The 14,010-nt window shown below is 36.6% G+C and overlaps 2 protein-coding genes and 1 long non-coding RNA gene across 3 annotated transcripts; all 3 read left to right on the top strand.

Moving 5' to 3' along the window:
* The first annotated feature begins 524 nt into the window (after positions 1 to 524).
* LOC121769744 (probable methyltransferase PMT5) lies at positions 525 to 5,489 on the top strand. The gene is made up of 9 exons (XM_042166494.1): positions 525 to 808; positions 982 to 1,918; positions 2,038 to 2,173; positions 2,388 to 2,628; positions 3,472 to 3,676; positions 3,814 to 3,965; positions 4,072 to 4,375; positions 4,707 to 4,839; positions 4,924 to 5,489. Exons 2-9 carry the CDS (start codon positions 1,413 to 1,415, stop codon positions 5,071 to 5,073), a joined length of 1,827 nt encoding a protein of 608 aa, XP_042022428.1. The 5' UTR covers positions 525 to 808; positions 982 to 1,412; the 3' UTR covers positions 5,074 to 5,489.
* A 1,622-nt stretch (positions 5,490 to 7,111) lies between these two features.
* On the top strand, positions 7,112 to 9,439 carry LOC121772587 (14-3-3 protein 7-like). Its single transcript, XM_042169738.1, has 7 exons — positions 7,112 to 7,318; positions 7,648 to 7,954; positions 8,420 to 8,507; positions 8,597 to 8,706; positions 8,791 to 8,936; positions 9,008 to 9,054; positions 9,132 to 9,439. Exons 1-7 carry the CDS (start codon positions 7,117 to 7,119, stop codon positions 9,135 to 9,137), a joined length of 906 nt encoding a protein of 301 aa, XP_042025672.1. The 5' UTR covers positions 7,112 to 7,116; the 3' UTR covers positions 9,138 to 9,439.
* A 1,086-nt stretch (positions 9,440 to 10,525) lies between these two features.
* LOC121769835 lies at positions 10,526 to 13,479 on the top strand. Its single transcript, XR_006043708.1, has 2 exons — positions 10,526 to 11,204; positions 13,209 to 13,479. It is a non-coding gene; the product is annotated as an uncharacterized LOC121769835 (long non-coding RNA).
* The last annotated feature ends 531 nt before the right edge of the window (positions 13,480 to 14,010 follow it).

The raw sequence follows: 14,010 nt of genomic DNA, 5'->3' as shown, positions 1-14,010 counted from the left end.
TGTTTGTTCTTTTAAATTAGAATATTAATTAACTATTTTAATTAAGTTAATAATTTAGGATTCCCGATAAATCCATTTGTGGGATTTAATTTGTCTAACTAATATTAATATTTTATCTTTTAAATTAGATTAATAATTAACTTGGTTAATTAAATTCATAATTAAGTCTTAATTATGGTCAAATTAGATTTGACCGTTAACTTTAACGGAGGTGTTAACTTTGGACCAAAACATAATGTTTGGGACTAAAAAGTTACAGACTTATTGTAAGGGACTAAAAAGTTTTTTAAGGCAAATGTAAAGGACCAATTATGGACTTTAGTCTACCATTTATTGTAAAAGTGAACCAGGATTTATTAGTGGATGGACTAAAATGGAAAAACGAGGCTCTTATTCGCGGATAGAGTGAATATTAATTATATTTCCTTTTATGGAGATTTGAAGTGAGGGCGTTTAATAAATAACTGAGGAAGATAGTTTGTGGGGTGAAAGTGCAATTAGGAATAATATGGTGGAGTAAAACACAAATGTACGCAGAGAATAATTACAGCTCGATTTTGTGTTCCTGAATTTGAAATGAAATTGGTTCTCAAAATCAGTCACAAATCATTTGAAAATTCGAATTTCTGTTACACTAAATAGATAAATCCAGCCATTAAATTGTTGTTTATTTTTCCCCCAATTATAGGCTCCGAAAAGCAGCTCAGAACTTTCTCTCTCTACACGTCAATGGCGAATCCGAGCCTTGCTGCTTAACCGCCGTGGACCTGACCTTTTTCCTTCTATATCTGCGCACTTCAAAATACCGGTGAGCAAAAACTCAATTTTACACCTCTTTTTTCGTTTTTCTCTGACTGTTGTTTTTGCTGCTGTCGGTAATGCTGATTGTGGATCTGATATGAGTTTGAGATCTAGGTGGATTTTTGGAGTGAATGCTGTTAGTGATTTATGTTTTTTTGTTGCTGTATTGCCGTAATGCAGATTTGGCTGGCTTGATCTGAAGGCTTCTGTTGTTTAATTCGCGTGGTGATTGATTGTGAACTGAATTTCTGTCTTTTTTAATTGTTTTGAGTTCGGCATTGCTGTTTTTGGATATTTGTGGCGGTTAATTTGGCTTTTAGTGAGGAAGGCAGTAGCTGAATGGAATGTTTGCAGCCCTAAAAGGGAAAGTTTGCGCGATCTGAGTACATACGTCATAACTTAGGATAATTGGTAGCTGAATCATGTGAAATTGCAGAATTATTGGTTTGCGCCTATGCTAGCTGAGATAGTTTGGAGTTTTGATCATATTATTTGTGATCTGATAATTGGTTATGGTCTTAAAAGTTGTTGGAGGTTGAATTTGGAGCAATAACCAAGCTCCAGTTCGAAATTTTCTGCATTCATTTTGAAGAGGATCACAAGAGTTGGACATGAGAAGCTCTTGGTACAATAAACTATTATTGACCTTTGGGCCTAGACCGCCGCTCAACTGGTTGCTTTTGTTTCTAGTTATTGTATTAGTTTTGGTTGCACTATTGGGATCTTCTCCTTTTAATCCACTCGATTCCGTGACTGATCCTACAAGACCTGACATTTATTCGAGCTATAGAAGGTTGAAAGAGCAAGCTGTTAATGATTACTTGGAATTACGAAAATTAGGAACCAATCCGTCAAAGGATTTCGATCTCTGTGGGAAGGAACGAGAAAACTATGTTCCTTGCTACAATTCATCTGCTAACCTGCTAGCTGGCTTTAAAGATGGGGAGGACCTTGATCGTCACTGTGAAGTATCACGAGACAGAGAGTATTGTTTGGTTCGTCCCCCTAAGGACTATAAAATCCCTTTGACCTGGCCAAGTGGAAGGGATGTGATATGGAGTGGAAATGTGAAGCTGAGCAAAGACCAATTTCTTTCATCGGGCAGCATGACAAAAAGGTATTCCTTCTTGTTTTTTTACCTTTTCAGTTAAATTTGACTACCTGGTGATGAGTAAAAGATTTCATATACTCAGTAACTTCTTGTGAGTTGAACTGTTGATGTTGCAACTGCTCCAGGCTAATGTTACTAGAAGAGAATCAGATTTCATTTCATTCGGATGATGAGATGGTCGTTGATGGCGTGAAAGATTACTCTCACCAGATCGCTGAGATGATAGGACTGGGGAGTGACACTGAATTTCGTGAAGCTGGTGTAAGTTTTTCATCACCAAGAATAGCTGCATTTGTCACTTTCTTATAATTCATTCTATCAGGTTTTATTTTCTGAGACAGGTGACTCAGGTCAAAGCATATTGGTTGTTTTAAGTCTTTTTATCACTTGGAACCAACATTAGTACATCTTTCAGTGCAGGAAATCATTTAATATTCCTTCTGTCATATTGAATTCTTTTCCTGCTACATTGCAGGTGCACAATGTATTAGATATTGGGTGTGGGTTTGGTAGCTTTGGTGCACATCTTCTCTCACTGAAGATAATGGCTGTCTGTATGGCGGCGTATGAATCAACTGGCAGCCAAGTTCAGGTAGCCCTTGAAAGAGGTCTCCCAGCAGTAATTGGAAATTTCATCTCAAAACAGATACCATTTCCTTCCTTGTCATATGACATGATTCACTGTACTCAGTGTGGTATTTTCTGGGATGAAAAAGGTACTTCCCCTGATCGTTCTAGGATGCTGTTCTTTCAATCTGCTTTTTCTTAGTGCAAGGATTTATTTGTTATGAGATTTTCTTTCTTGGTCCTATGTGTTGTCTTTACTTTATCTTGTGTTCCTTTCTGATTAATCTATTTTCCTTGTGCAAGTAACGATAAACAGTGGGGAAAATTTCTTGCAAGAATACTTGTAATGCATAGCAGTGTTGAATAAGAGGAAGAGTATGTCAGAGTAATAAGAAACATCACGGCCATTAAATCATCAGTTGTGGACTTCCAGTTGAAGCAGATTTTTATTTAAGATAAAAGAGTTATTTTGGTGGATAACATACAATGAAGAACCTTATGATTGTTAGCTATTTTAATGAGCTACCTCTGTCGAGCCTGCTTAGGGAAATACAAATCAATTTAGTCTTTTGTGTATGCAATTTTGTTTTTAATGTGATTATAGATTTAAGCTTTTTCTTCCTTTTTCATACAACCGAATCACATTATATGTAAATCCGACTTCTCTCTAGAGTTATACACAATGTGTATGCCAGTTGAGTCGAGTTCAATTCATCTATGATAACTAAACAAGAAAACTCAAGTGGCTGAATTCTAGAACAGGGACCTGTTTGAGATATACAAGGAAAAGAGATAACGACTAGCAAATAATTAGGAACTAGAGGATAGAGATAAATGTGTAAATTAGAATAGAGAAGGATATGTTTCTGTCCTATAAAAGGAGCCCCTACTCGTGTATTCTAATTCAATTCATAATGAAATATCTTAGCTCCAAATACAATAGGAGTGTCTTGTCTGGTTTCTGTTGCTAATGATGTGCTACTCTCTATCAGATGGAATGTTTCTTATTGAAGTTGACAGAGTCCTCAAACCTGGAGGGTACTTTGTTTTAACCTCACCCAGAAGGCGGCAAGGAAGCAAAAGAGCCATAGCAACTCCTCTGGAAGAATTTACGCCAAAACTTTGCTGGAATCTTCTGGCACAGCAAGACGAAACTTCCATCTGGCAGAAAACCACAGATGCTAAATGCTACTCCAGGTGAGAGCAGTTACTTTGTTATTTGTTCTTATTCCGTCTTTGTTCTGATCCTCTCCTCCATGATATATTTATTCATTCGTCATATTCCTATTATTTTCCTGCTAATTGCTGTCTAAAATTTTTGGTTCTGATTGTAGTAAGCAGACTTTCCCCCTTTGTAATGGGGAAGATGGCCAATCTTACTATAAACCGCTTGCACAGTGTATAAGTGGGATTGGTACCAAGCGTTGGATTCCAATTCAGAACAGGTCTTCTGGTTCATTGAGTTCTGCTGAGCTTGATATCCATGGTATGTAACATGTAGTTTGAAGCCTTATGATGTACAATATCCATGCTTGATTGGCACTGCCATCTTCAGCTTTCAAACAAATTAATTACATTCAATTTGAATACAGGAATAAGTCCTGAAGATTTATTTCCGGACTCGGAGTACTGGAGATCTGCTTTAAGAAATTATTGGTCACTGCTTTCTCCCTTAATTTTTTCTGACCATCCAAAGAGGCCTGGTGACGAAGACCCAATGCCCCCGTACAATATGGTTCGGAATGTGATGGACATGAATGCTCGTTATGGAGGTTTAAATACTGCCCTTTTGGAAGCAAGAAAGTCTGTGTGGGTAATGAATGTCGTTCCCGTGGGTCAACGTAACACACTTCCTGTCGTTCTTGATCAAGGTTTTGCGGGTGTCTTGCATAACTGGTAAGATGTTAATTTTGGTATGCTCTTCCCTGTGTATATTGTTGGAGTTGAAATTTATGCTGTATATCTTGTATAACAGCATGCTCTTTCATCTTCTGTCTACTCCAACTTAAAATCTTCAATCAATTTTTCATTAAATAGCCAATTAACCAATTTTCTGTAAACGAAAGAACTGTCTACTGTAGATATGTGCAGTTGGATGGATCATCTACGAAATTTCTTGATTTGAGATTATAAATATCATGTCGTCCCACCCTTCTGTCTTCTACTCTGTGACTGAAAGTTCATATCCTCGTATCTATATACTTAAATCACAATTTTTATGATGCAGGTGTGAACCTTTCCCCACATACCCTCGCACGTATGATATGCTTCACGCCAATGGACTTTTATCACACCTTGCTTCTGAGAGATGCAGTATGCTTGATTTAATTTTCGAAATGGACCGCATTCTTCGGCCAGAGGTAATTTATCAAATGCTTTTTGTTCCCATCCCACCTGATTAAGACTACCAAAATCTTGATTTTACTGAACCTTGTTTGTGGCAGGGATGGGTTATAATTTCTGATAAGGTTGGTCAAATAGAGATAGCGCGAACTCTTGGGACGCAGCTCCGGTGGGAAGCCCGAGTCATCGACCTTCAAGATGGCAGCGAGCAGCGCCTGCTAGTATGCCAGAAACCGTTTCTGAGAAAATGAGGTTTCCTAGTATGGAAGATTTCACCATCTCTACGACACTCCGGTTGTTTTGAACGAACATCGGATGGAGCACACACTGTGTAATTTTTGACACTGAAGATGAAATCACTATCAGTTATGGTAAAATGATGGAGTTAGAGCAATGAGGAAGTTTCCTGCAACGTTTTTCTGGAGATGAAATGTAGTTCATGACAGAGATGAGAGATTTTGGAGGTTGTAGATATCTGATTAATGTTTGCTACTGCAGTTCAAAGGAAAAGAAGATTTTTCCCACACTAAAGGAGACAGATTGTAGCAAAGTTGATCCTTGTGTTTTTCTTTTTATATATTTATTAATTATTTGTGTAATTCAATCATGTTTGTATTTCTCCAGCGATTGCTACAAAGTTCTATTTTATGTTCTACATTCTGAGTTCTTTTTGCCCCTTTCCTGCATATTTATTGGGTTTGGAAAATTTACCCAAATTTGTGTAAGCTCATATCTTATTCATCTATACAGTGTGTAAGTTTAAAACAAATTGTATATAGATCAGTACTCCCTCCGTTAGGACTATTATTTCTTTCCGGCTCGGATTATAAAAAATATTAAGAAAAGTTTGTGGAAAAAAGCTAATGGTATACGAGTTAGTGGAATGTGAGATGTATTGCCATTTATGGTAAAAATGAACTGGGACTCCTATTTGCGAATGAGCCGAAATAGAAAAATGAGACTCCTATTCACGGACGGAAGAAATATAAATTAGAATCTTGGAAATTAAGTTCATTTTACATTATCTTACCCTCCATTCCTATTTGAGAACTGAAGTTTCATTAATGTTTCTTGTGCATTTCTTATACTCACTATTTCTTTTTGACCCAGTTGGAAAATAGAAACTTTTGAAACGATACATTTTTAATGCATAATTGGTAAAATAAGCAAGAAGAATTGATATAATAAGATAGAAGAAAAGAAAAATGGGGAAAGTAACATAGAGGAAGAGAAAAAATTATACTCCACCATCCCAACTAAGTTGATAAAAAAAATTTTGGGCACGGAGATTAAGAAATTGTGTTGAAAAGTAGGACAGAAAGAATAAAATAGGAGATATAAAAAGAGAGTAAAATAGGTAATGGAATAAAGTAAGATTGATTGAATGTTTTGTTTTTTTGTCATAAAAGAAAATGACTCAACTTAGTTGGGATATCCCAAAAAGGAATACGACTCAACTTAATTGGGATGAAGAGAATAGTAGTGTTGTGGATGGTGGAGCCAGGACCCAAAATGGATATAGTTTCTATTTTTAAGGGATAGAGGTAAGGCTCTGTTACTCGGAATTGGAATTCTATGGAAATGAATTCGAAGAAATTGAATTCTAATTAAATTCCAAATCCTATTTTTGGTAAAATAAAGTAATTCATATGAAATTAAATTTAAAGAATTTATTCACACACTCTATACACAAAAATGCACATACTTCACACACTGCACACTACACACTCTATAAACATAATACAAACACATCATACAAAAAATACGCACATTCCATACACTACAGAATATACACACATTTAACAAAATATATGCACAATGTACACGCTATTTACATTTACACAAAATACACATATTGCACACAGTATATGCAAAATACACACATAACATACAATATACATACACTACACACATTATACACAAAATACATACACTGCACATAATAACTCACACTACACACATTATAAAAAAATACTCCACGTATTGCACACTCTACAGATACACTATTCACAAAATAAACACACTACATACAAATACACAAAATACACATACTACATAATACACAAAATATACACGGCACAAATTTTACACAAAATACACACACTATACATATTTTTATATACCAAATATTGAATTTGAAATTATTTAGAAGAGTAATAATTGTAATGTAATGAGTTGTGGCTTTCCCATATTACCACTGTGTCTAGATTCAATTTGAAACTGAATTAAAATGATTTATAAATTAAAAACAGCCGACAGCAAAGAAACACAAATCACGGCTCCAAATTACGGAAATGACCCTCCATCCATCACACACTCTCATTCTCCTTTTTTCTTCCAAGAAAATAAAAAACGCCCAAGTTTTCATTTTTCCTTCTACTTGTACAATCAATTCCCGAATTTCCGCTTCCTCAATCCAGAAAATGTCGACGGAGAATGGGAGAGAGACTCATGTCTACTTGGCCAAGCTTGCTGAACAAGCTGAGCGCTACGATGGTATCAAATATAAATGACCTTTTTTCTATTTCTTATTCACTTTATCAATTTTACAAGGGGATCTTCCGTTCCTATCATTTTTCTTCTAATTTCATTTTATGTTTACTCAAATTATGGCTTGCAATGTGAAATTGGGGATTCATCCCACTGCAAATCTGTTTCTGTGATTTATTTATTTTTACTCGGATCCCTTTTTTGTTGGTAGGGATTTTAGTAGTATAATTCACAATTTTAGCATAAAGGGGAAAAGAACTATTCATGTAGCATTGTTTTCTCTCTATGCGTCAATACAATTATAAGCTTGATTCATGTTAAATTGGACATGGCAGAAATGGTGGAAAGCATGAAAAATGTTGCAATGCTTGATGTTGAGCTGTCTGTGGATGAAAGAAACCTACTTTCTGTGGGTTACAAGAATGTGATTGGTGCTCGTAGAGCTTCGTGGCGAATCATGTCTTCCATTGAGCAGAAGGAAGAGTCCAAGGGGCATGACAACAATGTCAAGCTCATTAAGGAGTATCGTCTCAAGGTTGAGAATGAGCTGTCCAAGATTTGCGACGACATACTGGCTGTCATCGACAAGCATCTCATTCCCTCGTCTGCCTCGGCTGAAGCAACTGTTTTCTTCCACAAGATGTGAGTGAAATTAACTAAGCTTTTTTTGTATACTATGGGGATGTTCTGTTTGCAAGATTGTATATATGTAGTGCGTTTGGTTAATGAGATTGAATCCCACAACTCAATCCTAGATGGATAATCACGCGAACTTAATCCTAGATTATATCTTGGTACCATTTTAACTAGGAAACCGAATACCACTTATCTCTATTGGTAATCATAGGAGTCGTACGCTAGAAGCATTGGATCTTTTGTTCGTTACTATCATGCAGTGCTTCTGATGCACTTTAATTATTCAGAAATGAAAAGAAGGAATATGCATCTCGATTGAGTCTGAAACCCTTCATTTTTAAGTTACTGATTCGATTGGAGAAATAAATTAGAGGATGTTGTTAATACGAACCTCATAATGCATTTCACATTTTCATTCTGGCTAAAATTAGTTTGATATCACTGAGTTAGTTCTCTACCTTGATTTTACAGGAAAGGTGATTACTGTCGCTACCTTGCTGAGTTCAAGGTTGATCAAGAAAAGAAAGAGGCAGCGGACCTGTCCCTCAAAGGCTACGAGGCATGTTACCCAACAAAGATAACTAATAAACCAATCTTAGTCAACATAATTGATTATATTGCTGAAATGTTTTTCGTTTCCGAATGTAGGCTGCATCTGCTATTGCAAATACAGATCTGCCCTCTACCCATCCTATTCGTCTTGGCCTTGCTTTGAACTTTTCAGTGTTCTACTACGAGATCATGAATTCACCTGAAAGGTAATATTGTTAAGATGCATTTCATCATTCTCAGATATCTTCAGATCAGTGATGGTAACACTTTCTTTTGCGATTAATTGGCAGGGCTTGCCATTTGGCTAAGCAAGCATTTGACGAGGCCATTGCTGATTTGGACACTTTGAGTGAAGAGTCTTACAAAGATAGCACTTTGATCATGCAGCTTTTGAGAGACAACCTCACTCTCTGGACCTCTGATTTGCCCGAAGATGGTAAACAATAAGTTTTATTCGTCTTACTGCGTAGAAATGACTCATTTGTAACTGCATTTTTCCCTGTTTAGGCGAGGAGAATGTGAATGCTGATGAATCCAAACCAGCAGAAGCTGAGGTGAAATTTTGACTCCCTTTTCTTTTAGCATATCCCAGCCAATCAATATCTACTGAGACGTTAGTTTTCTCCTGCAGAATTAATGCCGTAGTGCAAGATTTGCATCTAAATCTTCATGTTCTTCCAAAGGGTGTTGTGTGTTTCAAGCTTCCCGAGTTAAGCAGCAATTGTAGGGAGAGTTGGGTGAAGATCGAATCCCCTAATGTCAGAACAAGATGGTGATTAATATTTACACATTTTTGTTATGTTAGTTTGCCTGCAAATTTTACCCCTAAAATCTAGTCATCTTCAATATCACATTTGGCTTATGCTGAGACAATTTGATTCTTGACTAGAATGTGACATCTCATGATTCTTTAAGGGCTATTGCATCCAAAATCACAAATTTTGACCAAATTTTTTCAGTAGTTTAAAATTCGATTGCAATAATTACAAATTTAGGTTTTGTAGGGAATTTATCATGGTTTGAAATTCTGCGAAATATGTGTGAAATTTTAAAACTCAAATAACCCCTGAAGCTGACTCTGTGTACAGTCTTTATTGTCTGACTACATAAAATCTGATTTGTCATGTTGAACTCAATTTAGGGAGAAAATTAAACTCGTGAAAATTCACTACAAAGGACTAAGACTATCTCTAATCATTTATATCAGATTCAAACTGATTTTTGAGTATATGTCACATCAAAAAGTAATTTTTCTCCAACCATTTACACTATTTTTGAGTATATGACATAAATTTTTTTTGCTCTAGACGATATTTGGTGTTGTTCCGTAGAAAAACGCAAAATGGTTGGGTTTGTAGCATAACTGGAGAAGTTTTCTACACTAAAAATGAGTTTTAGCGTAGGTTGGAGATATTAACGATCAAGTTTAACTTGATATTGAGAACAAGTTTTACCACCCCCTTCATCCTACTTTGAGTGGCCAATTTCTTTTGGGCATCAAATTTAAGGATCTGATATTTATTGAGTTGAGAGAGAATAAAACGAAGAGATAAAAGAGAAAATAAATTAGGAGAGAATAAAAGAGGTTTTTTTTTTCAAAAAAGAAAATTGATGTGATAACAAAAAAAAAAGTTAAAACACTTGTAATATGGAAGGGGATACGGATTAAAGCAGTCTGAGCTCCAAATCCAGCTCCAATTTATCCTAAAAAGAATATGTAGAGTAAAAAATTAAATCGACGACCAATTATATTTTAGGATTTTTTTAATAAGGTTTTCTTCTTTCTATATCTTTTTAATAAGGTGTACATTAAAATTCGTCCGATTTTAAAATAACGATTTTATAGGAAAGAGGAAGTAAATGTGACGCCCCGAAATTTTGATTCCTTTTATGTTGGATAAGCCGAACTTATTATACTAATTAATCCTCGTGTGGAGGGCGTATGAACGTAGAAATTTCCGTTGTAATTTCCATCGTGGAATAAAGCAAGTTTTTGTGAAGAAAGCAAAGTACAAGAAATGTTCAAGAATAAAAATTAGGAGTTATGTTTATTAAAAGAGCAAGTGGAAATACAATTTATTGGATTATAGAAATGCTAACAGTACATGCCATGAAAGGGACAATACACTCTTGGATTTTTTCTAAATAAATATAGGAAACAAAAGTTTCAAGAGGAGTCTTCTTTCTCTCTTTCCCTCTCGATTCTTGCTCCACAAAACACCAAGAAAAGACAACTTGCACCTACAAGTGAAACATCAAAATAGGTATGAGAATTTTGGATTCACAAGACTCAAAAGTGGAGGACTTATTCAATATAGCAAGCATGAAATCCTTGTGACACATCACCAAGCTTGCAAAAAGAATAAGAACAAGTTGAGCAAAGGATAAGCTCATCACCAAGGGCCTTTTAAAGGCAACAATAGATTTCCACACCCTCCAAACCGAGACTAGGAGGCAGCCAAGAGGGGGGCAGCCCCAAGGCTTGCATCAAATAGGAAAGATTCCCATAATCAATAAGTTCAAAAGGGAGCAAGCTGGCAGCCAAAAATAGGAGCCTTTGAGCTATATAAGAGGCCACAGCCTTCGCCCCTCCCCACTCTTCGAACACCAAGATTCACAACATCATAAGGAGAAAGCAGCAAGGAGTGAGGAATGAGGAGAGGCGCCGGCAGCAAGAGAGACCTTAAGGATTTTCAGCCGAGAGGTAATTCCCTCAACACCCTCGTTGCATCATATAGAACAACAATCCCATAGCCAAGAACATAGATACATGGCCTTAGGAATTCATAACGTTAACAAGTAGAGAACAAGCGAGAGACGATGCTAGAGCGAAGCAAGTAGGGAATATTTCTAAATCAGTATGACGAAATGAGAACCATAAGTATCAAGAACTGGTATCGCAAATCAATAGCAAGCAATTTCCATCAACGAACAAAACCCAAAGACCGAACCAAATCGTCGATCGAAATTTCGGAATGAAAGGAGGTGAGGGAAGAAGAAAACTTAGCTTAGACGGCGGGCGGCCAGCGTCGAACAATCCACACAGCGGAGCGGCAGCCGACAAGGCAGCGGGCTGCTGAAGCCGACGCCGAGCGACACCGCGAGCGGCAGCCTTGCTCGTCGGGCGGTCGAGGATTCTCCTGAACGCGACGGAAGAACAGAGGGAGCCGGAGAGAGAGATAAAGTGGAGACGCTGCGTTTTCGTCGATTTGGGGGATTTCTAAAATTGGGGAAATTTCAATTTGGAGAGAGAGGGGTCCGATTCGGAGGAAATCGAGACCACCTAAGGCGAGGACTCGCCGGAAATTGAGAGAAAAGAGAACGGAGATGGGGGGGAGCTGTAGGAAGTAGCCGCTGCGTGTTGTTCTTCAAGTTAGGAATTTGGAAATGGAAAGAATGGAAAGAAATGAGAAAGGTGAGAGAGAGAGAGTCTCGACAGAAAGGAGGAAAGGGGTACTTGACCCCAATTTGATTTAATTTGGTTGTGGGCCTAATTAAATTGGTAGTTGGGCTTTTCTAACAATGAAAGAAAAGGAACAAAGGAGACTTAGTGGCCCAATTTAATTAAGGTTTGGGCCAAGAGTTTGTGTTGGAGTAGGCTACTTAATTAAATTAGTGGACTTGGAAGATAAATATTTTGGAAAGGAATTAATTCAAGAAATTTAGCTTGGAGCTAAATTAAATTAATTTCCGAATTTCTAAATCCCCGAAGATGGAGGAATATTGAGTTAGAGCACGACTATTTTTTCTCGAATAACGTATGGAGATCCGGAGGCGGAAAATATTAAAATGGAGAAGCGAATGGGCCGACCAGCGTTGCCCCGCGACGCCATGGGCGGCCTTAAGAAGAATCTTAAGAAAAGATTTAAGAAAGGGATTTTCCAAGAATCCATATAAGTGCCTAAATATTTATTTTAGAGAAAATAGAATTTCTCCAAAGTTAGTAAAGTGAATAAATAAATTCTGCAGAGTAGTGAAGCCCGAGATAGGATTAAGAAAATCCTATAAGACAAGACTAAGATATAGGTGCTATCCAATAGGATGCATGCATTCTTTTCTCAAGAGAAATAGTCAAGTACTAATTAGCGTGCTACGCTATTTATTTTCAAAGGATAAATTGCACAAGGGCAAGTGAGGCCAAAGCGAGTAATTGAGTTGAGGAATAAGCATAACAAGTGGGCTTTCTTTTAATATCCAGCACTATAGTGTGGATATAAAGCAAATGTTTTGAAGTTATGAAATATCATCTTTTCTCAAAATGGAACTGCGATTATTTCAAGATGTTGTCATGCCATAAATGTTTGTTTTGATGAAGCTTGTCTGTGAGGCTAAGTGCCTCTTTTGTTTTGGTAACCCCAAAACGTAAATCGAATTCGGGTCTGAGAGTGGGTAAAATCCCAACACAGACTTGTGTACACGTTGAAGAGTCGTGAGCCATCCTAGAGAGGTTGGCCGGCGAGGGTGCTTGTTGAAGGTGGCCACCTTCACGGCACACTAGATTAGCAGACATGGTTGGGTACATCAAAGAACTTATACTGCAGTCGGACTTTTAAGATCACAAAAGAATTTAGTATGCTCGGGCCTTTTTAAGAAAAACCCCCATGCGATACTGTTGATGGATGACAACTTATATATGTATGTTTTGTTTTCGGCACGTGTCCACTGAGTACTCCTGTACTCAGCCCTGCATGTATTTATAAATGTGCAGGTTGAACGTCAAGAGGAAGGAATATTGATCGGAGTCGATGCTATTAAATAATCAAGTGGATTTCTCTACGATTCGTGTCTTCATACACGAAGTCGTTTAGTAAGGACCTATTCCGCTGTACTTTTGTCAAGTGAGAATTTCAAAGTATCACCTTCGAACTCTGATTTAGTTGATATGATGAATTATTCTATTTTGAGATCTTGTAATCAAATACTTGACTTCTAATTTGTGGTATCAATTGATTGGCCTTTCGGCAAATCCCTTGAGTTCTTTCCTCGTTTCGTTAATTCCGCTTATTAGTCACGGATTTCCCGCTTTTGTTACCATTAGCAAAGTGCGGTCGTGACAGTAAAATAATGATTTTTATAGGAAGGAGGAAGTATCAAATAATCTCAACTGATCAATATCAACTTTTTATAGCAATACGAGAAGACAACACTATAACTCTTGGGTGTAATTAGAAAATTTAAAGATGAGATCTATAAAAGTTTAACAAAGAGCAAATGATATTAAATTCACATTTTACTAAATTTTAAAAAAATATTGATATAGATATTGTGTATGAGAATGTTTTCCATAATTATTAATTTATAATTTGATCGGAAATTTGTTCATGAGAATTCCCAAAAGAATATTACTCATATTATGTGCAGTAATTATTTTGTGTTGGTTCCAAGCTGGGAACAAACAAATTATTATACTAACAATAACAAGACCAAGTGATTAAAAATGTCGCTCTACACAATACAAATGTACTTAAATCATTAATAAAAGTGTGAGGTTGAATATTTCTTAAGGAAGT

Source organism: Salvia splendens, chromosome 16 (assembly GCF_004379255.2).
Source record: "Salvia splendens isolate huo1 chromosome 16, SspV2, whole genome shotgun sequence".
Taxonomy (NCBI): domain Eukaryota; kingdom Viridiplantae; phylum Streptophyta; class Magnoliopsida; order Lamiales; family Lamiaceae; genus Salvia; species Salvia splendens.
This window is presented reverse-complemented; position numbering and strand designations above follow the sequence as displayed.

Excerpts from the sequence above, each read along its gene's own strand:
- LOC121769744 (XM_042166494.1), top strand. The coding sequence starts at position 1,413 with ATGAGAAGCTCTTGGTACAATAAACTATTATTGACCTTTGGGCCTAGA. Across the intron at positions 3,677-3,813 it reads GATGCTAAATGCTACTCCAG|TAAGCAGACTTTCCCCCTTT; the intron begins GTGAGAGCAGTT and ends TTCTGATTGTAG. Across the intron at positions 3,966-4,071 it reads TGCTGAGCTTGATATCCATG|GAATAAGTCCTGAAGATTTA; the intron begins GTATGTAACATG and ends ATTTGAATACAG.
- LOC121772587 (XM_042169738.1), top strand. The coding sequence starts at position 7,117 with ATGACCCTCCATCCATCACACACTCTCATTCTCCTTTTTTCTTCCAAG. Across the intron at positions 7,319-7,647 it reads ACAAGCTGAGCGCTACGATG|AAATGGTGGAAAGCATGAAA; the intron begins GTATCAAATATA and ends TGGACATGGCAG. Across the intron at positions 8,508-8,596 it reads TGTCCCTCAAAGGCTACGAG|GCTGCATCTGCTATTGCAAA; the intron begins GCATGTTACCCA and ends TTCCGAATGTAG.